This window comes from Callorhinchus milii, unplaced genomic scaffold (assembly GCF_018977255.1).
Source record: "Callorhinchus milii isolate IMCB2004 unplaced genomic scaffold, IMCB_Cmil_1.0 Scaffold11, whole genome shotgun sequence".
NCBI lineage: Eukaryota > Metazoa > Chordata > Chondrichthyes > Chimaeriformes > Callorhinchidae > Callorhinchus > Callorhinchus milii.
In genome coordinates this window covers 16,529,973-16,557,390 of record NW_024704752.1, presented here as the reverse complement: position 1 = coordinate 16,557,390, position 27,418 = coordinate 16,529,973, and the positions used below count along the sequence as shown (strand labels likewise).

General features: G+C 38.2%; 1 protein-coding gene across 1 annotated transcript in view; it reads left to right on the top strand.

Annotated features, from left to right (window-relative positions):
* Nucleotides 1–381: 381 nt before the first annotated feature.
* cul3b (cullin 3b) overlaps nt 382–27,418 on the top strand; it is a 29,214-nt gene continuing 2,177 nt past the window's right edge. The window contains exons 1-15 of the mRNA XM_042339052.1: nt 382–532; nt 14,614–14,811; nt 15,225–15,338; nt 18,179–18,339; nt 18,544–18,658; nt 18,871–19,099; nt 19,823–19,968; nt 20,509–20,685; nt 21,678–21,848; nt 23,246–23,353; nt 23,740–23,864; nt 24,331–24,427; nt 25,004–25,138; nt 25,618–25,804; nt 26,995–27,140. Of these exons, the coding sequence (XP_042194986.1) occupies nt 470–532; nt 14,614–14,811; nt 15,225–15,338; nt 18,179–18,339; nt 18,544–18,658; nt 18,871–19,099; nt 19,823–19,968; nt 20,509–20,685; nt 21,678–21,848; nt 23,246–23,353; nt 23,740–23,864; nt 24,331–24,427; nt 25,004–25,138; nt 25,618–25,804; nt 26,995–27,140 (2,172 nt within the window). The 5' untranslated portion in view covers nt 382–469. The remainder of the gene's footprint in view (nt 533–14,613; nt 14,812–15,224; nt 15,339–18,178; nt 18,340–18,543; nt 18,659–18,870; nt 19,100–19,822; nt 19,969–20,508; nt 20,686–21,677; nt 21,849–23,245; nt 23,354–23,739; nt 23,865–24,330; nt 24,428–25,003; nt 25,139–25,617; nt 25,805–26,994; nt 27,141–27,418) is intronic.

Genomic DNA, 27,418 nt, shown 5'->3' with positions numbered 1-27,418 from the left:
GGGTCGACCTGAACCGTCGGCCGTGTGGGGTAGGGGGCTCGGGCTCGTGTGTGTGTGGGGGTGTGTGTGTGTGGGGTGGGGGGAGTGTGTGTGTGTCTCTTAATTAAAACCAATTGTAGATTTTTAAAAAAATATATATATATATATAGATATATATCTCTTTATCTTTAACCAGAACCTTTTCCCCCTCCTCCTCCTCCCTCCCTCCCCCCCTCTCCCTCTCTGTCCCCCCTTCCCCACCGCGCTTTTTTTTAATTACTTTTTTTCTCTCTCATTTACTCCCCCCCCCCCCTCCACTTTTCTCTCTCTCTCTCTCTCTCTTTCCTTCCTTCTTCCCCCCCCCCTCTCTCTCTCCTCTCTTCTCCTTCCTTCCTTCCTCCCCCCCCCCAACCATCTCTCCGTTAAAAAAAGTGACTCCTCTCTGTCTATCTAATGTGAGGGGGTTGGGAGACGGTCCAAGACACGAACCATGTCAAACCTGGGCAAGGCCGGGACCAAGAAAGACACCAAGATGAGGATACGAGCCTTTCCCGTGAGTACAAGGCCTCTCTCTCTCCCCCTCCCCTCTCTCTCTCCCCCTCACTCTCTCCCCTCTTCCTCTCCCCCCCCCCTCTCCCTCCTCCTCTCTCCCCCTCTCCCCTCCCCTCCCCCTCTCTCCCCTCCTCTCTCTCTCCCTCTCGCCCCCTCCTCTCTCTCCCCCCCACTCTCCCCTCCTCTCTCCCTCCCTCTCCCCCCTCCTCTCTCTCCCCCTCCCCCCCTCTCCCCTCCCCCCCTCTCTCCCCCTCCCCCCTCTCTCCCCCCCACTCCTTTACCCTCCCCCCTCTCCTCCCCCCCTCTCTCCCCTCTCTCTCTCCCCCTCTCTCTCTCCCCCTCCCCCCCTCTCTCCCCTCTCTCTCCCCCCCCACACTCTCTCCCCCCCCCTCTCACAAACCCCGGGCCGTCAGCAAAACCACCGCCGCGACACCCAACGCCAACAACACAATAGGAGAGAGAGAGGCATCGGTTCAAATCGAGGGCCCAGGCTTCTGCGGATGTCAACCCGGGACCAGGCCTCTCCCTCCCTCCCTCCCTCCACCGCTTTGATTAATATTCATCGGGTTCCGTACAAACCATGAGACCAGGAGGGAGGGGGAGAGAAAAAACAACTCCGGGCCTTGTGTCGGTCTCCAATCTCTCTCACACACACACATAGATATATATATACACACACACACACATGTATACACACACACACATGTATACACACACACACACATGTATACACACACACATGTATACACACACACATACGTATAGATATATATACACACACACGCACATACACATATATATATATACATATATATATATATACACACGCACACATATATGTGTGGACACCCACACACCACACATACTTATATATACACACATATTTATCTATATATATATATATATATATATGTAATATACACAATATAAACTCTCAGGGATTGCGCTCTGCATTATTTATTCGCCTTGCCTGCTTTTTTTTCGAAAAAACAGGGGTTGATGTTTCATATTTCACCCCATTTTTTTTTGTGTGCTGTGCGTTTTTTTTAATCGCCAAACTGTTTCGGTCCTGTTTTTTTCAAAAAAAAGATCCTTTCGGCCTTGATCGTGACAGTTTCCTGGGACAATGGGAGCTCTTCCCCGCTGTGACAGGACACACACACACACACCCCCACCCCCCACACACCACCCCCCACACACCCCACCCCACACACAACCCACACACACACCCCCCCCACACACACACGCACACCCCACTACCCCCCCCACACACACCCCCCCCCCCACACCCCCCCCCCACACCCACACACACCTCACACACACACCCCCCACCCCATACACACACACCCCACACACACACCCCCCCACACACACACGCACACCCCACTACCCCACCCCACACACACCCCCACCCCCCACACACCCCCCCCCACTACACCCACACACACCTCACACACACACACCCCCCACCCCATACACACACACCCCACACACACACACCCCCACTACACACACCCCCCCCCCCCACACACACACCCCAAGCGCAAGGGAGCAAGTCAATAAAGAGAAGGTTGTAATATTTATTTTATTATTATTATTTTGTCGTCAAAAAAAAACTTCTTTTATTTTACATCTCTCCTCTCTCCTCTCTCTCTCTCTCTGGGTTGTTTTCTTTGAAATGGACGCGTTAGAATTGATCTGTCGGGTTGAGGCACAGGAAGTAGAGGGAAGTGCTGTCCCAATTCATCCCATTCCCCCCCCCCCCCCCCCCACATTGATCGAAATGCCAACATAATGAATAGCTGGCGATTATATTATTATGGATAGCCTGACTGCTGAATTCCTCTGTAATCCACTTTGCTGTATTTATAATGTTGGGGCTATTCTTAAGAATATCTTAGTAATATTCTCTTTGACACTGACCGGAAACGCTTTCTGTCGATGAATACTTTGTTTTCGCTCCAGACTGCGCTGTAAGCGAGTTGAAAGATGCTAGAATAACATTTATTTAAAACAAATATTTTTCATTCACCTTTGAAGGAAATGACAGGCGCTTCCTATAAGACTTGACAATACACCGGAAACCTTATTTGTGGTTGTGCTTGAATATTGAGTGAGCATTGACCTTACTCTAACAAGCAAAAATGTGTTATACTTAGGAGGCAAAATAGTTTTGTCATGTGCTGGTATGGCACTAATTGAAAATATTTTAGGTTTGGCAAAATGGCCCACAGTAATGGGTAGCTTTTTAACTTTTTAAAGATGAACTGTGATTGAGTATGTCTGTTGATATTCTGTTCCAAGCTGAAACTGGTAGTTTCATGTGTACTGAAGTCAACATTTAAGTAGGAAAAACGTTTTATTTAGATTTTTAAATGAGCTTTAAATGAAAATAAGCTTTATGTTTTCTCTCATTTGTACCAAATAAAACTCACTATTTAAATTGTTATATGGAAACATACAATTTGTTGCCACAAGATGTTTTTAAATTGGGCGAGTTAGTGCTGTTTACATTACCCTTAGAGTTAATGTGACACGATGGTTGTATTTGAGGTAGTGGATTGTATGCTCAGTGAAGATTTTGTTATTCTTATTTTAAAGGAATTGGGTGATTAGAAATAAATCTCAGCAATCAAATATTCATATCATGTACTCAAGATTTTATTTAAGCCAGCAAAAATGATGCCAGGGAATACTGTATCTTAAATTGTGTAGAATTTTACAGTTACTTTAATCATTTTTATTGTTGAATGGAGGATTATCTTGAAGTATTTTCACTGGAACATGCTAATGTACTTTGTTTCCAAGAAAATACTTCTGTGGAATACAGTAATGTACTTATAAAGCATTTTTGGGAGGCCCCAAATGACATTTGGTGAATGTGAGTTCTGCTGACACTGGAAGGAATTTTCAAGAAGTCTCTTTGCTAACAGTTGAATTTTGTAGAGCTTCCCTTATGTTTCCCCATGATCTCCAAGTGTGTGTTATCTCCAAATGCAATTCATAGGGGTGGGAGTTGCACCTTTTTATATAGGAAGGTTGTATCTGGAAAAATAGGAAAGTTGCATCCGAATTGCATAGAAGTTACATGAACTGAAGAAGTTTTCCTATGAGATTTAACTTTTTTTTGTTAGGAGTTGAATATTGTGCAGCTTCTCTCGTATTGACAAAATACTTAATTACATTAAAAATGTGATTCCATGCAGTTGTGGTTACCTTTAAAGAGCATTTAATCTTCTTGATTTAGGAATTAGAAATTTCACAGCATAGACTTATCTTGATCTTGGCTAAATATTGCATTAAAATAATAACCAAAACCTTCACATATTACAATATCTAGGTAAGTGGAATTAAAGAAGTTATGAACTGTTTTAATTTTTTTAAATGCTTTTATATTGCTATGAAAGTTGTTGACCAATTTGTGAATTTTCATTTGACCCTACATAAAGGCACGGAATGGGAAAAGATTATTTGGCACATCAGATCTGTTCTTCTCTTAAAAATCCTTTCATGCATTTTGCCTCCTGGGATGAAATTGTTCATATTCCCTAAGCCCTTTCCACTCTTACTTTGGCCCAATAACACAAAAATGTTGTGCTGTGTGCAATATTTGTTCATTCCTGTCCACTGTACAACATATGCTTTAATATGCAAAGTAAAGACACAACTTCCTTTGGTTGCACTTTTGTTCACTTTAGAAATGCTATCTGACTCCGATGAATACTTTGTTGAGTATACTCAGTAAATTTTGCTTTTAAACAGATATCAAAAAGTTGAAATTGCAGAAGGTTCAGCTACTTGATATTCTGTAACCTGAGTTAACACAGTAAAAAGATTGATTTTTTTACAGTATGATCATCGCTTACTCTTTATAAAATGGTGGAAAATTTAAAATAGTCCATCAGAAGAAATTTTATTTCCTATTTGTAGTGTTGCGATCATTTTATTAATGTCAAAATAACTGGTGTGAGTGATAGCAAGCTACTTAAGGTCTGCAGACTAGTTCTTTACGCAATCAAAAACATCACTAGTTCGAGATTGGCAAGTGTATTTTTAAAGTGATATGAGCAAGGATTGAAATCTAGTCCTAAATGGGGCTTGGTAAGTCAAGTTTCGGATCTTTACTGTATTTATTTTCAAAATTACTATATATGTTAATTTACTCTATTTAGGACTGTGTTGACTTTGGGAGGATTGGTAAATTTTATTTGAAATGGCAATAACCTAAATTGGGAGCTTCTTTGAAAGAACCAATTGTGGTTAATGTGTAAAGAAAATCAACCCATTGTCTTTCTTGATATTTTGTGTTCTGCACCATGCTTATTTTAATTATAAGTTTGAGTGCAGAAAACACCACCTCTTTTTGCTTAAAAAAAACTATCAGCTGTTGTCATGTATACGTCTGACATATTCCAGAGTGAAACTTGCTGCAAATTCACTATTTTAGATTCTGGATTATTGATGACTTAATTTTCTGACTTTCCCTTGAAATTGCTTTTTGTGTTTACTTGCCATTGTTACCTTCATCTATCTATGAAGATAGGTTAAAGTGAACTGTTCAAATCAACTCTGCTGTTGCAAAGGAAATGCAGAGGATTTTGAGACTAACTTTAAGTGGTCAATAGCAGAGCTAAAGTACACAGACAAAAGTGAGTTATAATAATCCTTGCATTTGATATAGTGCTATCACATCTTCAAGACATTTCAAAGCGCTTCACAGAATATGAATTGTAAAATGAATTGACAGTGGGCAAAACTTGTCTTTGACTTGTGCAAATATGCTTAATATTGGGACTTTTTGAGTTTTATTTTCTCCGAACAAGTGTCAAACTTCTAGTATAACTTTCCACTTATAAATTTGCACACTTTTGTATAATTTTCTAAAGTTAACGCTGGCTGTAATGATTGTTATTATGCAGGCTAATTTTACCCACAGAATCTCAGTCATGCAATAAAAATAACTTTATAGTGAATTTAGATGAGGGAAGACAAATGACCAAGACGCTGGATGAACTCTGCTTTTCAAAATAATGCCATTGGATCTTAATACTTCCACCTGAGCCTCGAACAGGAAAATGGGACCTTGATTTAACATGTCCGCATTTCTAACAATGTGATCCTACTCCAATACAACGCTTAATTGTTGGCCTGGATAATGATTTCTGTGGTGCTCAAATTCACAACCTGAATTTCTCTTCCATCCCCTCTCATCCAATGACTTTGCTCTTGAGATAGGAACTTGAAGGTTCACAGTGGTGACATGAGACATGTCCCCTTATTTATTATTTCCTTCGTTTAAGAAATATCTGATCTCGGTTTGATATCTTTCTGTGACAATATGGCAGAGATTGGGAACTCACCAAGTGTGAAATCATATCTGTGAACCCAAATACTAACACTCCATGACATGGAACCCGGGAGGACCAACTGTTCAATGTCTGTGCTGCAGATTTAGATTTTTTAAAAGAAATAGTGCCCATTTGCTTTGGTGAATATTTTCATGTTGTACATTTTTCACAGACATATAAAGCATTTTCTGCTATAACTCTTATCAAAGTATTTTCTTGTTTTGGATGTGTAAATTGTCTGTGAGAATTGTTGAATCCTCCTGAGATTGTTCACTAACACAATAAAAGAACCAATATTATTTTATAAGGTGTACACATGGGAAGCATCTTGTTAAAAAGTCTTATCATTGCATTATTCTAATGCATTTGTATTATTTTAATCTATGAGGGTATTACATTTTTGATCAGTAGACAAGGTGAAATTTCACAACAAGTCAAAATCATTTTGGATTTGCAGAAGGCCCCATGTTTCATGTTTAGTTTAGGACTACTTGGCAATATTTTTCCAATTTAGTTACAAACAGTAATTTTCATGGTGAATTAGTGCACCCTTCACTATAACCATTTTTTTAAAAAAAACACCCAAAAATTCTTTATATACTGTGGAATAAATATTTTTTCTTCTAAAGCATTCCACGACTGCCAAGAGCTCAGTAGTGTTGTTAAAATGCTTTATGGGAATCTATAAAACATCTGCTTTGTGAGAAAGCTGTGAACAAATACTCGATTCTCCTCTCTCTTTGCTTCCTGACATTTCATCCGTTTAGAATAGAAATGTTTACAATGGTGGCCATAGGGAGCACCCACTTTTGCTTCCAGGTCATTCATTTCAATTCCACAGCATGTAGAGGTGGAAATTACTTGTTCGTGAGAGATTTTTTTTGACCCTGTAAAAGTGAATTGAAATTGAACCTAGATTGTGAGCAAAAGAACATTGCCTCTTTAAGATGAGTGTGTGCATGCAGAGAGCAGGAGTCAACTGCTGAATTCTCATATTCTGGGCCTCTTCCAAAAACATTTGACAGCTGGGAGTGTGTGTTCATCTTTGTACTTCAGTGTTCTAGAAATGTACTAAACATACTGCTGTCTTGTATAACCAGCAGTAAAATTGGCTTGGTGAAATTGGAATTCAGTGGATAAAAACATGTAACTTTTACTTTATTTGTACTCTGTAGGTGTAAAGGGTTGAATTTTCAAATTTTACTATAATTTATAAATGCTATAAATATAAAAATTCTCAGCAATTTTCTCTCTCTGTTGAAGGTATTTGGACTCCTTGTTCTTCTGGTGTATGTTTTTTTTCACAACTTTCTGAGTGCCCTTCAGCAGCTTGTTCGACTGTTCATTATTCTTGCGTGAACCATCTCTGTGAGCGTCAGCAGGCTGGCTAGTCAACCATGGTGTGGGTGGGGGAGGAATTGTAGTCCTGTGCAATCTGCCATCCACATACATCTTCAGCTTGGGTAACTGAGTGGAGATCAGGAGTGTGAACCTTACTTAATTTTCTGTTCAACTTTGAGCCCAGAGGCCAACCGTAACTCTCTTCCCTGTGATATTAGAACCTGTGCTTGAATATTAACAAACCCAGGTTGTCACAAATTTCTGGTCCTGTTGAGAGGAATTACAATTTCATTAATGTGAAAAATCTCATTTTGGATATTAAGATGTACTGTTTAAATTTATGTCTCTTTAAAGTTTACTTTAGAGGATGCTTTTGAGCTGGCAAATTGAGGATACTGTTTTATAGGTAACTGTAATATGATAATTTTACTGAAGTTGCAGTCAAATTATACAAACTAATAAATTATATTGTCTGCAACAGTTGAGGAGGAGTCCAACTATGAATGTGTAGGATTTTTTACTTCTCATTCCTTGTTTATGTTCTAATTGTCCTATTCATTCAATCTTTTTGGGATTTATTTTTCTTTGGTCTGTGCAATTTATTTACATTGTTCATTATCTTGTCCATTTGTTATTCTTCCGTTGAAGCAATTGATCAGGTTATCGCCTCTCTTTCCTAATGAATCTTGAGGTTATGAATTATTTCTAGCACGAGAAAATTGTAATCTATTGTCTATTGCTGAATAAAGGGGTTGCAGATTGCTACAGCTGTCAACTCTGAGCTCATTGCACAGTAGGTTTACCATTGGGCATTGGCAGATGCAAGTGTGCCCTTGAGACATATTTGTTAGTTTCAGGTGGCCAAAGTGAAATTTAGGAGTACCCTGTGCTAACAATCCCAGATTAGCAAGAAGTTCAAATGAATGTTTTACAGATGCATTGATATTGAGGTTTAGGATTATCCTTTTGGATTACTTTGGTGGCTGCGCTTTTAGCCACAATGCCCCGAATCTCTGGAACACCCTTCCTCTATCCCTCCGTCTTGCCCCTTCCTTCCCCAACTTCAGATCGCATCTGAAGACCTTCCTATTCGATCGTGCCTACGATCAACTCCCCCCGGCTTGGCGTGCTCTGCCCCGGTCAAGCGTTCTGAACGCTCCCCTGCGTAAGGGGGGCTGTGTAAACGTAAGTTTTTGTTGCCTTACAGCCTGAGTTACGGATAATAAAAGTGAAAAGATGGATGATCGAAGGGCTGTATCAGAAAGTGACTGTCAATCTTGGCACTTTTGTATCTTAAAGCAGGAATTTCAGACCATGATCTAAAGTTGACAATTATTCCAGAAACTCGCAGGATCCAGAAGAGTGGAACTCTTAAAAAAAGAGAAATAAGTATATACAGTTTTGTGAAGCAGGTTATTTTGTGTTTGCCTCTTATCAAGGATGATTTATGAGGTTGCTTCACTGATACAGGTTACAAATATTTCAAACTGATTTCAAAAGTTACCAAGGCTAACTATTATAAGATTCTGATGCCTTCGGATTGTAACTAAGCAGTCTGAAGCATTGATTTTCAGGAGCTGTTTCCTGAAATAGCTATGACCTATATGCGATTGGTGAATCTCTATCTGCTCACCACAAAGAAAATGGACTACCTCCTACAATCTCTTTACTTTTTTGTTGAAATGGGGAGCTGAAAGTACATGTCCTCTCTTCTACTCTGCTGATGTTCTTATTTACTTGCGAACCATTTTGGTTTCCTGTTGAATTGCAGCGTATACACTATTGCTGGGGCGGTATTCAGATTTTTCTTTTAGAGAGAACAAAGATTTGCATAGGGAAATAGAGATAGATGTTTACTAGAGTTAACCTTTTATTTCCGATTATTCACAGATCATATGCGGTTATATAACATGCATATATCTTCAGATTGTAAATTGAATATGTTCCTTGCGAAATATTTCAACAATTTTATAAATGTCTATCCCCAAAGACGAATAAATAAAGCATAATCTAGACAGAGTCCTCCCTGCATCCAGCAAGATCTGCAAAGGTAGAATTTAGTTATTGTGTTTCATGAGAGAAAAGGGTGTTTAACTTTGGCAAGCTGTTTCAGTCAAGGATATGTCACAAATGAAAAGAGGAGAAACAACAACAACTTGTATTTATATAGCACCCTCCACGCCGGACGGCGTCTCAGAGCGCTTTACAATAATGGATCCCGGAGCCGAGCCAGGAGGAGGGGGACGAAGGTGACCAAAGGCACGGTTGAAAAGAAAGGTCTTCAGCAGAGACCTGAAAATAGGAAGAGAGGGGGCGAGGGGAAGGGAGTGAGGAAGGGAGTTCCAGAACCTCGGGACATAGTGGCTGAAGGCACGGCTGCCAAGGGTAGAGCGGAGGAGGAGGCCAGACACGGAGGAAAGAAGGCAACAGGTACTGTTTTGAGGAGAGAGGAGGTCAGAGAGGTCGGGGGGTGCAGAGGAGTGCAGGGACTTGTATACAAGGATGAGAATCTTGAAATCGATCCTCTCTGGGATAGGCAGTCTGGCCAGGACTGGGGTGATCGGGGAGCGGAGTTTGGTGCGGGTAAGAATGCGAGCGGCAGAGTTTTGAATGATTTGGATTTTATGGATGGTAGTGGAGGGGAGAACGGGGAGGAGCGCGTTAGAGTAGTCCAGCCGAGAAGTGAAAAAGGCATGGACCAGGGTTTCAGCGGCTTTTGGGGAGAGATATTGGCAGAGACGGGCGATGTGTTGGAGGTGGAAGAAAGCAGTGCTGGTGAGGGACCGGATGTGGGGAGGAAGGATAATTGGGGGTCTAACCTGACGCCGAGGTTGCGTACGGGTTCGGAGAGTTTTAGGGGGAGGTCGGGTAGGTGGGGGAGGTGAGAGCCGTGAGATTTTAGACATTGACGAGAGCCAAAGGGTATGGCTTCCGTAAACATGGGCACTATAACTATTCTCAGCATAAGTGGCTAAGGGACTGGAGAAATTTGTTTGGTTTCCTGCTTTACAATTGAGGTGGTTCTTTAAGAAACTGTTGGTGAAGTTTATGTGGTTGGACAAGGAAATTAAAACTTAGTTTGTCAATATATGTTAGATGTTTTGAAGAAAGATTGGCCAATCATTGGTTGAACGCCCATAGGCAAACTTTTTGAGGATCATTCCTCGGAGTGAAGGCTCTTCCGTTTGGTAATTTATATTCTTCTGAACCAAGCCAATTTTTTTTTCTTGTCTTAGAGACTGGGACCAAGCATAAACAAAGAAATGATGCTAACTAGTACATTTATGAAGCGTTAATTCAATTTTAAGTGTATTCTGCAAACATTTGTCTTCTAGGTATAATCCCAAGTACATGGCAGTTTACCATGCAACGATTTCTGGGGTCGTACTGTATTACAGTAATTCCACATGGTTAAATCTTCATTTACTTTTTTGATTAAATTAATGTTACCTAGGAGATTGATATGTATGGCTTAAACTGATTTAAAGGACTTTTCTAGGATTCCTGGAATTAGACCGAACAATTAGGAGTATCATCTGTTTTTTATTGATGGCTGGTATTTGTGTAGGAACTGTTTAAAATTTGGTAAAATTATATTTTAGAGAATTGATACTATCTTTAACTTTCAAAGTTAACCAAAGGGAATTCTCATCAAAAGATTAAACTCTTATCTGTTAGACTGCAACAACGCAAATGTATGACTCTGAAAATATATAACTACCAATTGGGTACATTATCTAGCAAACATCTTTGTGTCTGTTAGTTATAAGGGGGTGCTGATTATCTCCAGTTTAGTTTGTTAATTTTTTCCATTCCCTCCCCAGTTAAAGCTATAAAGCAAAACTGCAGCAAGTATTTCATTGAACATATTTAGTCTGATACGCAGCTTCTCAGAATGTAAATGATCCAGAGGGTCTACTGACATATTTCATTGAAGGTAAAATAAGTTCAATTCATGGTTTCAGCAAATACAGGTTGATTTGATGATTACCACATATAAGGATCAACATCCCTACCACTTCTACCTAATTCATGCTTCTATTTTGTTGGCAGTATGACATTGTAGTTATTTATACAGGTTGTTGAAGTTTTCATCTCCTGTGGTCCTTTGGAAGATTAGACGCAGCCTTTTGGCTTTATGGATGAAATGGCTCTCTGCAACATGAGTCATTCTCTTGATGATCTATGGCATTTATTATCTATCCCTTCTGAGGGACGCTTTGGGGACTTGTGGAGTCCTTAGTGTTTCATTGGATTATTTCTGGTAAACAAGTTGTTCTAACTATGATGATTTTGGCTTCTATTATAAACAGATTTTTGGGAGGTTCAGTTTACATTTAGAAGCCTTCATTTGGTTCTGTTTTGCAAGCTAAAGGGGTGCAGAGTATAAGTTTCAGTCGAGTTAATTCACTATCAGATATCTGAGGAAGTTAATGTTGAAATGTGGATATGTCGTCTCATAGGTACTTCCCCAAGCGTGTGCAGGAAGTTTTTTATTTTCGGGACGGCAGGAAGCACGGTTTCTGGTCACCACCTTTTAAAACAGCATCACAGGAACAAGCCTAGAGGAGTAATGTCTTGAACCACGGTTCGATTCCTTTAGGACTCTTCCATGTCATCGATTGGGAGCCTAGGTTGATATTCAAGTTGTAGTTGCTCACCTAATGTTTATGCAGCTTGGACCTTTGAATATGATGACAATTTCTATTCATTAGGACCTCAAAGGAAATTAATTTGTAGAGGCATTATTGAAACTTTCTAGATTATTTAGAGTTAGGCTTTAGAATACATACTAAACTATAAAAAAGGGATACCTTTACTGTGGTATTAAGTACTGTCAAGTATAGTGACTTTATGTAGGCAAACATACTTAACACTTATTTACAAAGTTCAATATTGAAAAATTATAGCAATAATGAATTTGTAAAAGAATATAACATTCTAATTGTTTTGTTTTATCTGAAATCGAGTAACTCTGATTTGTGTGTTAAAGTAAACAATAGCATAAAATACGGGAATAAGATCAGGAGCACTGCTGCCTGTTTCGTATACAGGTATCTCCTGTTGTAATATTTGATCATTTGCAGTTCCGCTGCATACATTCCCCTTTAACATTTATTCTTTGCCAGAGAAATTAAGGGAAATTTAATCATAACAGATGCTGTTAGTTTATAGATCTTATTTCAATCCTGCTTCTGGATTTTCTCCAGGTAGGAAAGTGAATCTGGGCCATGGATATTTGCACAGATGATGTTCCATGGTCAGCTGACTGGTGATGTCCTTCTGTGTCCTGCCAAAGTTTTTCCCAAAATGGAATATGCCACTGCTATGCAATGGAGCTTCAGGACCCGGCAAGCCTGTGCCAAATAGAGTAGTTTTGTTTGTTAATGTTCAAATTCTACAATTAACCACATTTTAATGTTTAGATCATACCAGTCAACAACATGTGCTCTTGGAATAAGATTTTACAGGCTTATAGATTTCTCGTGGATCTTTTAAACTTTTGGATCAAATGTATGTATTTTGAAATGATTCTTTTGTTTCTGCAAAATGCATATCACCTCCTAATTTTCTTCCACCTTTTCCTCTCATGTCCCAGAAGGATGGGGCTGACTTATTTACTTCCAAGTATTATCTGTGCTCAAGTATAAGGAAATGTAAGGATTAAATACTCTGATTGGAGATGCCTGGTCTCTGCTTTATACCTACCTATATACGATTGTAGCTGAGATCAAACACTTGGCAATATTGAAGATTGACCTCGTGCATCACCACTTTAGCACTGAATGATTCTTTTGTAGCAGGGTGTTTGATTATCCTTGTTAAGTTGTGTATTATTACAATAATAATGTAAATGTTATTATTTACAATATTTACAATAATACAAATGTTATTATTAAATGCTATACAAATGTAATCTTGTTGTATTATAATAATAATAATTCTTGCATTTGATATAGCATCATATCACATTGTTGAGGTATCTCAAAGGCTTCACAGAATATACTGCAAAGTTAACTATATATTTTGTGGGCATAATTCGTGATATTTAACACTTCTGTAAAATATTCCTGTTGTAGTAGTGGCAGCAGCAGATTTTAAGGTGTCACAATTGTTGCTGCAACAGTAAAAATTCAAGGCAGTTGCATATTTTTAAAAAAATGCTGAATGTGCAAATTTAATAAAAGCAACGTAGACTGCTTCTACATTGATCTCAGATTTCATACCCTGTTTTTGGCAATGCGAATAAAAATCAATTGCTCTTTAAAAAATCAGAATTCTCTCTTCGTACCTGAGTGACTTTCAAATAAGAGTATGTTTCAGATGTTTTCTGCCAACGGTGGACAAAATTGTTTTGATTGTGTAGGTGTAAAACCTAAACATGTTAGCCAAAATGTCAGCTGTTTTACAGTGTCATGATTCCTAGTTTGATGTCGGTTCCATTATTTTTTTTTAAATTTGGAATTTTGAGAGATCATTCTAATACACGTGAACAATTTTCTACTGTTTTTCTACTTTAATTTTTGATTTAAACTGTTCTTTGAACCAAGGATAGTTATGGCATGTTGTTCTTTATTGGGTGTCTCTTGACGCTTCACATAATGTCAAGGCATTGTTAACTACCTGATATCTCAAACATTTTAAATAGTGGCTGATGATGGGATGAGGCCAAACATTTGGCCTTGTGCTTCTGAAACCTGACTTTAAATTTGGAATGAAAGATTTGCTTCTTTGTTGGTTGTACGGGTACCATATAAAATGAGTTTGGGAGACTCAACTTGGACCACAGCCCAAAGCTCCCCATAAATTGGCAGTGAGGTAAAGTCAAAAGGATGGTTTATCTGAAAAATAGTGGAGGGGAGGGGGGACGGGATAGAAATAAATTACACAAAAAATGCAGTGGGATTGTAAATGTGTCTTATTGTGGAGCAGAGGGGTTTTTTGTGTTAGCATTATTTTTGGAGTGTTTAATGTTGAAACTAAATTAGAAGGAAGTAGTACTGATCTCCTTTCAGCTTAATTTGAGTATGAGATTTCACAAGAACCGTTTATAAAATATTAGAGATTTGTTTTCAGCTGTACTGTATAGTTGATCAATACTGTCCTCAAATATTAATTAAATAATTATTTTGGCAAGTTCAACCATCTAATTATAAACTACTTTCTAAGAATTATTTGGACACCTACTTATCTTCAGATAGAATTCAGAACTTGGAAATGGAAGTAAATGGAAACTGTTAATGTGTCTTTTTTAAAGAACTGCAGCAATTTGGTCTTTCAAAATGATTTATTGCACATTTATAAGTTATTCCATGATGGAAGATGTCTAGTTTGTTTTGTGATAAATTCCGGACGAGCAGTAATTTGATGATTGTTACATTTGGTTTTTCAGATGACAATGGATGAAAAGTATGTAAATAGCATCTGGGATCTATTGAAGAATGCAATCCAAGAGATTCAGCGCAAAAATAATAGTGGACTCAGCTTTGAGGAGCTCTACCGAAATGCTTACACAATGGTATTACATAAGCATGGTGAGAAACTATATACTGGATTGAGAGAAGTGGTTACTGAGCATCTGATCAATAAGGTAGGTGTATCTGCTGTTTCTAATGGAAAGTAATTGAGTGGGTATTTGGAAGAGGGTTGAGATTCACTTATTCACAATAAAATATATAGTATTGAAAAAAAATAAAATGTAATAATCATGTTTTCCACAATGGATGTCTACTAACATTCTTGTGCATATTTTATTATACTTTTTTATTGTACAAAACTGTTCAATCTAAAGCAAACTTTGGAGTGTTGTGAATTCATGTAGTTCAGTATTCTCTTATTTCACTTAAACATTGAATTTTTTAAAAAAATGGTATTGCCTCAATTTGTCTACAAAAATTATTCATTTGAATTTATGTGCATGGTGATTTTTGCAGCTTTAAAAACAGATATTTTTAAATATTGATATAAAATGGATGATTACAAAACTATATGTTGATTTTATAGGTACGGGAAGATGTGCTAAATTCATTGAATAACAACTTCCTCCAAACTTTAAATCAAGCCTGGAATGACCACCAAACCGCAATGGTGATGATCAGAGACATCCTCATGTACATGGTGAGCTAGTAGTTTATCTTTGTATTAACTACCTTCCACTGTACTTAACTGTCTGATTATAGTATTAGTATCAATTTGCATTTCTTTGTCATGTTGGCTATTTGGAGCACTTACTCCTTGGCTCCCGTCAACATCTACACTCCTGCGGATCTGAACTCCTCAATCTCCCAGGGCTCTTCCTCAGACTCACCAAGCCAGTGTGTAATCTAGGCGTCCAGTTCGACCCCCTGGCTGTCCTTCCTCCTCCACCTGCGCCACATTGCCCATCTCCAACGATACCTTACCCCAAATGCAGCTGAAACCCTTGTTTGTCACCTCCTGCTTGGATTAATCAAACATACTCCTTGCTGGTCTCCTTGTCTCCACTATTCAAAAGATTCATCTCATTTAGAACTTTGCCGCCCGCATACTGACTTGGACCAAACTCCGTACCCACATCTCAACAGTTTTGACCAGGCTCCACTGGCTCCCCATCACTGAACGGATCGACTTCAAGATCCTCACACTTGTGTTCAAATCCCTTCATTCTCTGGTACCTCTCCGACCTCCTCACTCCCCAATCCACCACCCGGCACCTCCGTTCGACTGGCACAGGCCTCCTGCCTGTCTCTCACACCCTCTGCCCCACAACTGCGGGACATGCTTTCAGCCACTACACCCTGAAACTCTGGAACACTCTCCCTCAATCCCTCCACCTTGCCCCCTCCTCTTTTCCAAGACTCGCCTGAAAACCTTCCTCTTTGACCATGCTTATGGCCACCTGCCCCCCCCACCCCGGCTCAGAGCCAGTCTTTGCCACTGTTAAGCATTCTGAGACCCTACCCTGCGTGGAGGGCACTATGTAAGTGCAAGTTGTTGTTGTACTTTGTGGTTAGTCCACTTCTCATGAAGAAAAACTGACCACACCAAACTTGCATCAAAACAAAACCACATCTCTTCTAAGATACAGAGGGTCATTGACACTCTTGTCATTGAGCTGTGAATAGCACCACTGAGATGGCCTATCCTAATAGAGTGGAGCAAGAACTTTGGTTGTGAAAGGAAATCTTTAAGAGGATTGATGAGTGGTAGTAGAATACAAATTAAGAAAATGGTGATTTATTTTAAACTTTGTTGGGCACTTTGATTCACAAGTAAAGTTGCTATCAGAGTACGGGTCCATAAGTGATCGTTATTTCCATGAAGGTCATTCACTGGTTTATTTGCATGAGGTTCAAGTTAAAATGGTAATTTTGCTGTTACTGTTTTGAGAAACTATCCTGTGTGAGGGGCACTAAATAAATGCAAGTTGTTGTTCACATTCTTTCCTTTTTAATGTGTGAGCAGAGATGGGAGAATGTTTTTTTAAATCTGTTTAGGGTTTAACTTGATGTGTCGTTGAATGTAAATAGTATCCGATTGGGTTTTCTCATTTGCCACACAAGGTTAGGTAGTAAAGGAAGGCTAACTTGCAGCCTGTAGGCCGCATTACATATGTGTAAATAGTCACATGGGCCAGATGCAAGTTGGCCATCTTAGTTTTACAATTCTGTAGCTTTTTTGTCCACAAAATATACAGTCAATTCACTTCATGTGAAAGGCGCTATATCAAGTGCAAGGATTATTACTATTATGTTAAACTGCTCTTTTTCTGGTGTATTATGGACCTGATTTTACGTACACTTTTTAAAGTTAATATTTATTTTGGCTGGGAGAATTGGATAACATCATAAATCAGCTCAATTGGGCACCTTTGCCCCTTAATATGAATGGATTTTTTTTTCTCTTTCATCTTCTACCCTTTTTCTGCCCCCCCCACCCCCCCCCCACCCCCTCCGAAAATAGACAAAACTGTTTTGTATTTAAGGCCTGGGCAACAACAGGAAAATTAATCATTTCATTTTTTTAAATAAACAATCTAGAGGCTTACGGAGCATCAAAATCTAAACCATATCCGAAACTAATCTTACCTGTTTTCCCATTTCTCTGTTTTCTAAATACTGCATTGCCATTGGACTCCATTATATCTCAAGTTTAGAGCAATGTGTCTGCACCATACTGCTTATATACTCCTAAACGAGATTCAGTTTGTGTTCTGTTTGGTTGAAACAAATGCTTCCAGCCAAAATAAATGATTAACTTTTGAACATTATACAAATGCTCATGTTGCTATAATTTCTTATTGCAGGCTGCCAATTAAAATGTTAAAATGTTCTGCAATTTCAGAGTTTTTGTTTAACTTGGTTAGGAGCTAAGGAAGGCTATGTACTTGGAGGTACCTGTTTTTTTGGCTCCACTTCAGAAAGCTGCAGGTTATGTATTACTGATGCTGCTCTTTGCTGCAAGGTTTCTGCTGGTTGTGTCAGCCTGGCTTGGCTCACTTTATAGCCCTCACCCTTCTGAAGGGCCTTCTTTAATTCAGTTACCAATAGCAATGAAAAATTAATTGAATTGTGAGCACCCAGTGAAAATGTTTCCATCACTTATTTCTCTTCACAGCAGCAAGCTATAGTTGCTTTGTGGTGGTTGGTTCATTATTGCTAGTGACAGGACAGAGATTGTATTCATAGTTATTTTGTCAACAGATTGCAACTGAAAGAAAAATAATTGCCTCCCTCGAGGGTCCATCTCAAGACCCTCCTACTCATACCCTCCCTGCCCTCCACCCCTCCTGTTCCCAACCCCTAGCTTGGGTCCAAACCCTTGAGTGTCCAGCACCTTAGGACATCCTACTGATATAAAAAGTGCTATACAAATGTAATTTGTTGTTGTTGAAAGGCTCCATATACTACAGTTTTGATGTAAATAGTGGAAAAAATATCAGCCAAATCAGTATTAATATTTTTCTTTTTCATTTTCAGGATCGTGTGTATGTACAACAGAATAATGTAGAGAATGTTTACAACCTGGGGTTGATCATTTTCAGAGATCAGGTTGTACGCTACGGTTGTATTCGAGACCACCTACGGCAAACACTTCTGGATATGATTGCTCGGGAGAGGAAGGGAGAGGTGGTGGATAGGTGTGTATGCCAGTCAAAATATTCCTTTATAAATCGCTGGCACTAGTTGTTTGTAAAGTTATTATACTTTTTTTTATTGCATTAACTTAACTTTTTGTGATTTAAAGATCAGATGAAGAATTATCTCATAATTATGATCATGAAACACAAAACTGAAGTTGAGTAGATAATTATCTAATGCATTTTACATTTTTTCATTCCTAGAGGTGCAATTCGAAACGCATGCCAGATGCTAATGATTTTAGGTCTAGAAGGACGATCAGTTTATGAGGAAGATTTTGAGGCTCCATTTTTAGAGATGTCTGCTGAATTCTTTCAGGTATTTGTAATTTTACTGTTTGCTGGTTAAGGGAAGATAAGTGAAGTGGTAAATGAAAATGTTTAAGGTTGCCCTTTAATCTTCTTTGATTATGCTTTTGTCGCACAAGATAATTTTACATTTTTAACACAAATTAAATTGAAGGAATTTTGAAACTTCTTCTGTCTTTATGGATCCTGTCCTAAAAAATGGTAATGTGTCCTTTTGCACAGATGGAAAGCCAGAAGTTTTTGGCAGAGAACAGTGCATCTGTGTACATAAAGAAGGTGGAGGCGAGGATTAATGAAGAAATTGAGCGAGTGATGCACTGCCTTGATAAGTCTACAGAAGAGCCAATTGTTAAGGTGGTGGAGAGAGAACTCATCTCCAAACATATGAAGACTATAGTAGAAATGGAAAACTCAGGCCTAGTCCATATGCTAAAAAATGGAAAGACAGAAGGTAAATTCAAAGAGGTGGTAAAGAATTTTTTAAAAAAATTGTTACTTATGGACTTTCATAAATTGATTTTCATTCTACGAACACTCAAAGAAAATTACACATTTTTCTATCAAAGTATATGCATTTTGGTAAGATCATAAATATTTAACTATTGTTGAAATAACTCTTCCTTTGGATGATGTGGGTTTCAAGAGAGAAGTAGACAGATGGACAAGGACATGGGCTTGAAATTATAAAGGAATAATCTACGTGATTCTATGTGGAACTGCATGAGAAAAAAAACTCAGTGGGCACAAACGTTAGTACTGGGAAAACAAACTCTTGTGATCTCAACAAAAAAATACTAATTTGTGTGTTAACTCTTAGACTACCAGCCATTCTAGGGAATTCTTTGCTCCCTGGGGCAAACGGTTTTTATTTTACGATTTTAACTTGTGCAGCTTGACTGAAAATATTCCAACAGTAACACTCTGCTGCCAAGAATTTGGTTTAATGACATACATACCTAGCTGGTATTTGAATCTGCATAACTGCTGCTTTCATTTCTTTGTTCATTGTACTTTTCAGCAAGGCCAAAAGGGCAGGCGATGTTCAACAGCAATATTTAACATTGCTATTTTGCTGAAAGAAAAATATGAAGGTGTATCTTTTTTTAATGCAATGGGGACAATGTGACAAAGGGAAAAATCAATGTAACATGAGCAAAAAAAATTCTTGTTTCAGATCTAGCTTGTATGTACAAACTGTTCAGCCGTGTACCAAACGGTCTGAAAACGATGTGTGAATGCATGAGTTCCTACTTGAGAGAGCAGGGTAAAGCTCTGGTATCTGAGGAAGGAGAAGGCAAGAACCCAGTTGACTACATTCAGGTCAGTATGAAACACTTTTGCACTGTTGCTATTGCTGATACGTTTAAAGAACAGAAAAGGTGATGGTCAATAAAAGTTAAAAGGATCTTAAAATCTACCTTTTATTGATGTATTCAATGTTTAATAAATGTTATCTAATAATGCTTATATTTAATATAGCGCCTCATCACGTTGTTGAGACATCTCAGTGTTTCACAAGATGTATCGTGAAGTGGTATAATCTGTAGGCATACGACAGAATTTTAGAAATTCAAATGCATTAATAAGCAACATTCTGTCATGCATAATGTGAATAACATTAGCTTGTGTTAATGTACAAAATAAATTAAAGCATTTGAAATGTTTTGATGTAAGTTTAAGACTCAGTCGAGGCTAAAAGTTGTTTCGGTTAACTGAATAAATATACTAACATTTTGGAGCAAATTTCAGTTATAAATATGGAGGAGACTGCACAGGTTTCATGTTTCAGATTTGTTTCATGTAAATGCTAATATGTACAATGTATCTGATGTCTAAATGCACAAATTTCTGTTTGAACAGGGCCTTCTGGATCTGAAGGGCAGGTTTGATCGTTTCCTTCAGGATTCGTTCAACAATGACCGTCTCTTCAAACAAACCATTGCTGGTGACTTTGAATACTTCCTCAATCTCAACTCAAGATCTCCTGAGTATTTGTCACTATTTATTGATGACAAGCTGAAGAAGGGAGTGAAAGGAGTAAGTAGTTTAACTTTTTAACTGGAGTATAGTTTTCTTTCTGTCCATTAGTACTATGGAGACTGGGGTGAGTTTGTAGAGTGTAATCCAGTCCTCGTTACCTGTACCTAGATTTGTTTTGTTGCACACGCAACAAAGGAGAGGGGAGTCATTCTTATCAAAGCCCCTCTTTTCTAAAGGGAAATACAGATTGCTTTCTGCTAGAACAATAGCTAGCCTTCTGTAAAGTAATACTCCTAAATGTACACTGAAATATTAAAACATTAAGTTTTAAAAAGTAACCCCCTAAAACTTCATATCAAAGCAAATTGATCACCAGCTCCCAATGAGGTTAAAAATATTTCTGAATCTAATTTTTTAATTTAATTTTAATTAATAAAACATTCTTCCCCTCGCTCCCTCCCTTCCCATTTTCTGGGCTCTGCTGAAGACCTTTCTTTTCAACCGCGCCTTTGGTCACCTTCCTCCCCCTCCCCCTGGCTCGGTCCCGGGATCCGTTACTGTAAAGCGCTCTGAGATGCCATCCGGCGTGGAGGGCGCTATATAAATCCAGGTAGTCGTTGTTGTTGAATGACGATGTTCCGGAAGAGTCCCAGTGGTAGTTTTAAATATAAATGACTGCACTCGGTTGCATTTACCCAACTCGCTCCTCCAAATAGAATATCAGAAGGCTGCTTAACATGTTTCTTTCCAGAGAACAGCAACCACCTCATATTCCAGGGATTAATGTCATTTCCAGGAAGAAATTCCATCTACACAATTTCTGCAGAAATAAGCTATGCTAAGATTTAGGGAGGATGTATTTCTTTTGTGAAGGCATCTGCTGAGCTAAGGTCAGGATTTTTCCAAATGTAGACTATAGTAATTTAATAAGTGTTGGTATCACATCTTTTGGTTGAACTAAATCTTTGAAACTCGCTGCTTTTAATGATGATGAAATGTGAAAAATGTGGCTAAGTGCAAAGGCAACAGATCACAATTTTTTTTTAAAGCTGACAGAACAAGAAGTGGAGACCATCTTAGACAAGGCCATGGTTCTTTTCCGGTTTATGCAGGAGAAGGATGTGTTTGAGCGATATTACAAGCAACATTTGGCCAGAAGACTTCTCACCAACAAAAGTGTGTCTGATGACTCCGAGAAAAATATGATTTCAAAACTTAAGGTGAAAATGCAACTTTGTTTAATAAGATCATATTATTTGAATTTGTGCTAACCAATTTTTCCAATACAGAATCCTTGGAACAAATTTATCCTACTTATTTATGTGCAATAATCTTTCAGTGATATGAATATAGGATACAATGTGAGAATCATTCTGATGAAGTATATGTTCTACTTGTGAAAATGGTATGTGATCTATTTAGGGCAATTTGGCAGAAGCCCCAAGTAAACAGCAGGTTATCTCTGTATGGTCACGTGTAGTGTTCCTCAGCACTGCCCTATTCTTGATCTACATGCTCCCTTTGCTGATGCATATGCAGGTGTTGGGGTCTCTATGTCTACCTCTCTGACTCCACCCTTGACTTCAGGATTATTACTGTTCTGTCAGATTGCCATCATGTCTTGGATGAGCCTTAACTATCTCCCAACAATGTCAACAAAACTAAAATTATCCTGCCAGTGTTCCTGACCTCAGGCGCTGACCTCTCTGTCGCTTGTTCCAACTCACAAAGCATGCACAAAACCTCAGTATTTTGTTCGATCCTCAGTCCTCCTTTAAACTTTTCATCCTGGCTCTGACCAAATCTAATTTTCCTACAATACCCCGACATGGCTCACCTCTGCTACTAACTCACCTAGTGCAGTTGAAACCCTAATCCATGCCATTGTCACCCAAACTTCTCCAATGTTCTGCTGCCCACTTCCCCAGCTCCACTCACCACTTTCCAGAACTCTAAAGCCTCATCCTCTCCCACAATAGGCTCCCATCCTCGTCCAGTTCAACTGGCTCCCTAACTATTAAGGGTTGATTTTAAGATCTTTGCCTTTAAATGCCTCCATGGCCTATAACATCACTTGAGGATTTTCCATTATAGTTCTGCATCAAAAGCACTACTCTTAACTTTAAATGGAAATTTATTCATTAGTGCTGCAAGACTTAGATACAATACACTAAGTGCATAATTAAATCATACCTGTGGCATTTGGGTCTGTGTGACTTAGTGGCACAGTGGGCAAAGCCTTTTAAATTGCACTTATTCTCTCAGATAATATCTAAGATTTTCATCTTAAAACCATTTAAATGTCCCAGGTTTCTTCTTTGATGCAGTTTTATTTTGAATAGTCGCCTTCCTTTTTGCATCTTCTTGGGCAAAAGGACTTCAGCCCATCATGGTAGAATACTGAGCCAATATGTTTTCATAAGTTTGTCAATTTAGCCTGACGGAATCCTCTTACTTTCATCAGGTTACAATGGAACAAAACTATACAACTGGGCTGGCATTATTACTCCTCTAAATATTAAAACATTTCTTTAGAAATGCTTGTATCTATCAAGATTGTACTTAATGTTTCAACTGTTTCCAAAATTAGTTGAAATGTTTCTTTTCTTCCCTCAAGACTGAATGCGGCTGCCAGTTTACATCCAAACTGGAGGGAATGTTCAGGGACATGAGTATCTCAAACACAACGATGGATGAGTTCCGACAGCACTTACAATCTACAGGGGTGAGAACACATTCAATCACAATTCCCAATGCAGCTGCATTAATTCTAGTACCTGGATTAAGGGCATTTTCCTAACATAGGGGACATATCATGTTTAGCTAAATTGACCCAACTAAAATATTTTTGAGAATAATTTAATGGTGTTAAATATAGAATGCCTTAATTTATCCTAGTGCTTTACATTGCAGAATTTTAATATGATTCATTCTGGCTGCCATTTTTAAGTGCTATATAATTGCAAGTTATTGTTGACGTTTTAAAACAAATGTATTTAAACTACTAATTTTAATCTCAATTTAACATTCTATGATACAAAGTGAAGTATTTTAAATTATAGATTTGTTTGTTGCTGTGTATCAAATCAAAATGGCTTTTTTCTTCTTCAGGTTTCTCTAGGAGGTGTTGATTTGACAGTAAGAGTCTTAACCACGGGTTATTGGCCTACTCAATCAGCCACACCAAAATGTAACATCCCTCCAGCACCACGACATGCCTTTGAAGTCTTTAGAAGGTAAAATAATAAATAATGTGTTTTTTAAAGGATCCTTCCTCCTTGAAAAATTTAACATTTTAATACTTAAATTATATAAGCTGATTATGATTTAATGTGAAGTTTTTTGTGTGCTTGTAATTCTATAATGGAAATAACAAGGCTTGAGTATTGAAACTTTGATTTCTCTTGATTTCTCCATTTTTAACATTCACTTTAATCCTAGTCTATTATATATTGTGGATCCCTTCAATACATTTTAACGTAAAAAGATAAACGCAGGATATGCTGTACTGGTGGGGGTGGGGTTACCTGAGTGGACTGACCAAGACGAGAGCATGCTGAATTCCTCATCATGATAGCTTTGTATTTAAGTGGGCTGCAACAAACCCAAAGCCATTTAAATGCTGTTATATTCATCTCGCTGTTTAAATAACTTCTTTATTCTATTGAAATGACTTTTGGCAACCGTTCACTTTCTCTGTAGATTCTACTTGGCAAAGCACAGTGGACGACAGCTCACACTCCAACACCACATGGGTTCAGCAGATCTAAATGCCACTTTCTATGGCCCAGTGAAAAAGGTAAAGAAATAGTTATTGATAAGGAAACATTCACCGCCTATTTATCGTCCGGTTACCGACTGATCTTTGTAGGAGAGGGAAGGAGTTCATTGTTAAATATAGATGGAGAAGGGAGATGTTGTCCTGTTGATGGTAATGTTCACCTCTGTATTTCACCTCAATGAAAGCTGATATGTAGTAAATGTATTCAGTGATACAACTGTTTAATAGCCTTTTCTCAACTGTTGAGATGCTGTATAGTTAACTGTGATTTTGAATGTCGGTTTAACTTAACTTTTTTGTTTTTTAAAAAAAAGGCAACTAATCTCCAAACTATCTTTTTAACTACATTTGTTATACATGATGCCTTGATGGAAAATGGAAATGAGAATTGTTAGCTTTGATCCCAATGTAAATTTTCAAATCAGTTGGATATTTTGTATGTTGGAGTATAAAAGCCCTTTATACTAATCCCAAAATGCATTATTTCTCTCATTCTCCCGTTCTAAGATGTGTACTAACATTTGTTGTATGATCTGTTCCAATGCTATGTTTGTTGTATCAGCTCTGATGTATCTTTTACATTTTGCTTAATAGGAAGACGGATCTGAGGTTGGCGTAGGTGGAGCTCAAGTAACTGGTTCTAATACCAGAAAGCACATATTACAAGTGTCTACTTTCCAGATGACTATATTAATGCTGTTTAACAACAGAGAAAAATATACATTTGAGGTGAGATTGATTTGGTGCAAACATGATTCATAAGTGGAATATGATCAATAAATCCCTATAAAAGATTAACTGTACCCTAAGTGCTGAAGAAACAAGGAAGGAGATTTGTAATGCACTGACACAACCTGAAATTGACCAGTCAACACTGGGAAAGGTCTGACAGATTGGGAACAAGCAAATGTGGTTCCCATATTTATGCCTGGCAACAACAGATTTATGCAGCCGAAAGATGCTAAAAAATGTTTCAGCAAAATGTTTGCACTTACAAGTCACCGAAAGCACAGTTGTAAAGAAAAGTTAATACTAATAATAATCCTTGCATTTGCTATAGCGCCTCATCACTTTGTAGAATATACTGTAAAGTGTAGAGACTATGTTTTGTGGGTGAAGCGCAGCAGCCAACTGCACAAAGCAGAGTCCCACAAACAGCCATGGGTTGAGTGGATCTTAGTTTTAAATGATTCTAATTTTAATTTCAGGAAATTCAGCAAGAGACAGATATTCCTGAACGAGAGCTGATCCGAGCTCTTCAGTCATTGGCGTGTGGCAAGCCAACACAACGGGTCCTGAGCAAAGAGCCCAAGTCAAAGGAAATTGAGCCTGGTCATGTTTTTGTAGTGAATGATCAGTTTACATCAAAGTTACACAGAGTCAAGATTCAAACAGGTTTGTTAAAAAGAGATTTAAATAACTGATTTGAAACTATAGTTGAAGCTTGTTGCACAATCACAGCATATAAAAAAAAACAAGGATAGGTTAGTGACGTTGATAATGGGTAAGTCATTAAAACTGCCCAGACTTGTTTGAGTTTGGCCCTTTAATAGCTATTGGGAGGTAGACTTATGGCTTAAATTCAAAATTTGTTTAACAATGGAACTTTGTTCAAATATGGCAACGGTTGTCAATCATTTTAGGCTGTCAAATGGTGTTTTCAATATAAAAAAAATTCTTATGTTTTATTAACACACAGATATTTAGGTTGTCACTGCCAGTTGCAGCATTACTAGTATGCTCATGCCCACGTAGTGATTGAACAAAATGCTGTTAGTTAACTTTCCCTAATGCATGATTGTTCTCATTCTTTATGTTTAACTTCCACATACTAAGATGCCTACTTGCCCCCTCTTTTTCTTACTTTGTACTTTTNAAACTTTGTTTGGTGTAACTTTGCTCAGTATTGGTTCCCCTGGTCAAAGTGCTTATGGGTGCATTTGACAAAGAGATCTTTCAACAAACTGAGGAGTTCACCTGACCAAACTGGCAGTGCAATTGTGCAGATTTCTTAAAAAAAATTGTTGACCTCCTTCGTCTTAAGGGAAATTATCCTCGTCATTTGTGGAAGTTGAGCTTTCAAAGTGTCTCCAGGCACAAGTTCAACCTCAACTCTTAAACTTTTTTTTCTAAGTTGATTGGACAGGCTGATAAGTCTAAACTATTTTGCGTCATCAACCTAAAACTCTGGTCATCCGTGGCCAATAAATACTTCAATAGCAAACTAAAGCATCAAGTTTCATTTCAAAACACTATGGTCATTGTGGCATCACCAGAAAATCCCAGGACAAATATCTTATTACCATTTTAATGCCAATCACATTCAACATTTTCAGTTGGGGGATGAGGGAGAAAACTATATAATTGTGAGAATTATCTCAATAACTCACCTGGTTTTCTTTTATTTAGTAGAACTGAAGTTCTACCTCGAGGGTGTCTTATTTGTGATGGTCTTATTTCTGGAACTTTAGCTTTATGAAGCATTAAAGTAGCACTCAATGCAGTTTTTTTAATAGACATATAAGAATTGTCAAGTCAACATAATTTAGCATTTGATGACTTTATCCATTATTCTACTTTGGCAGTTGCTGCCAAACAAGGAGAGTCAGACCCAGAACGAAAAGAAACCCGGCAGAAAGTTGACGATGACCGAAAGCATGAAATTGAAGCTGCCATTGTCCGCATCATGAAATCAAGGAAGAAGATGCAACACAATGTTCTGGTAGCAGAGGTGAGATGATTTCATTTAAATGTATGTTCAGTGTACAGTTACTGTAAGTTTTACATCAATATTTGTATTTATTGATATCTTCCATGGAGCAAGAGCGGGCCTAGAACAAAGTGTTTCTACTGAGATAGGGGAACAGGGAATCACAGGGAGGAAGGGGGTGAATTCATAGATCTCCTTTTTGGACATTTGATTTGAGAGTGCAAATGTAATGCCATTTTCCTCCTGACCCTTTCCTGGCTTTATAAACAGCTGTGCCTACAGATGTCAGGTTGCTTTCC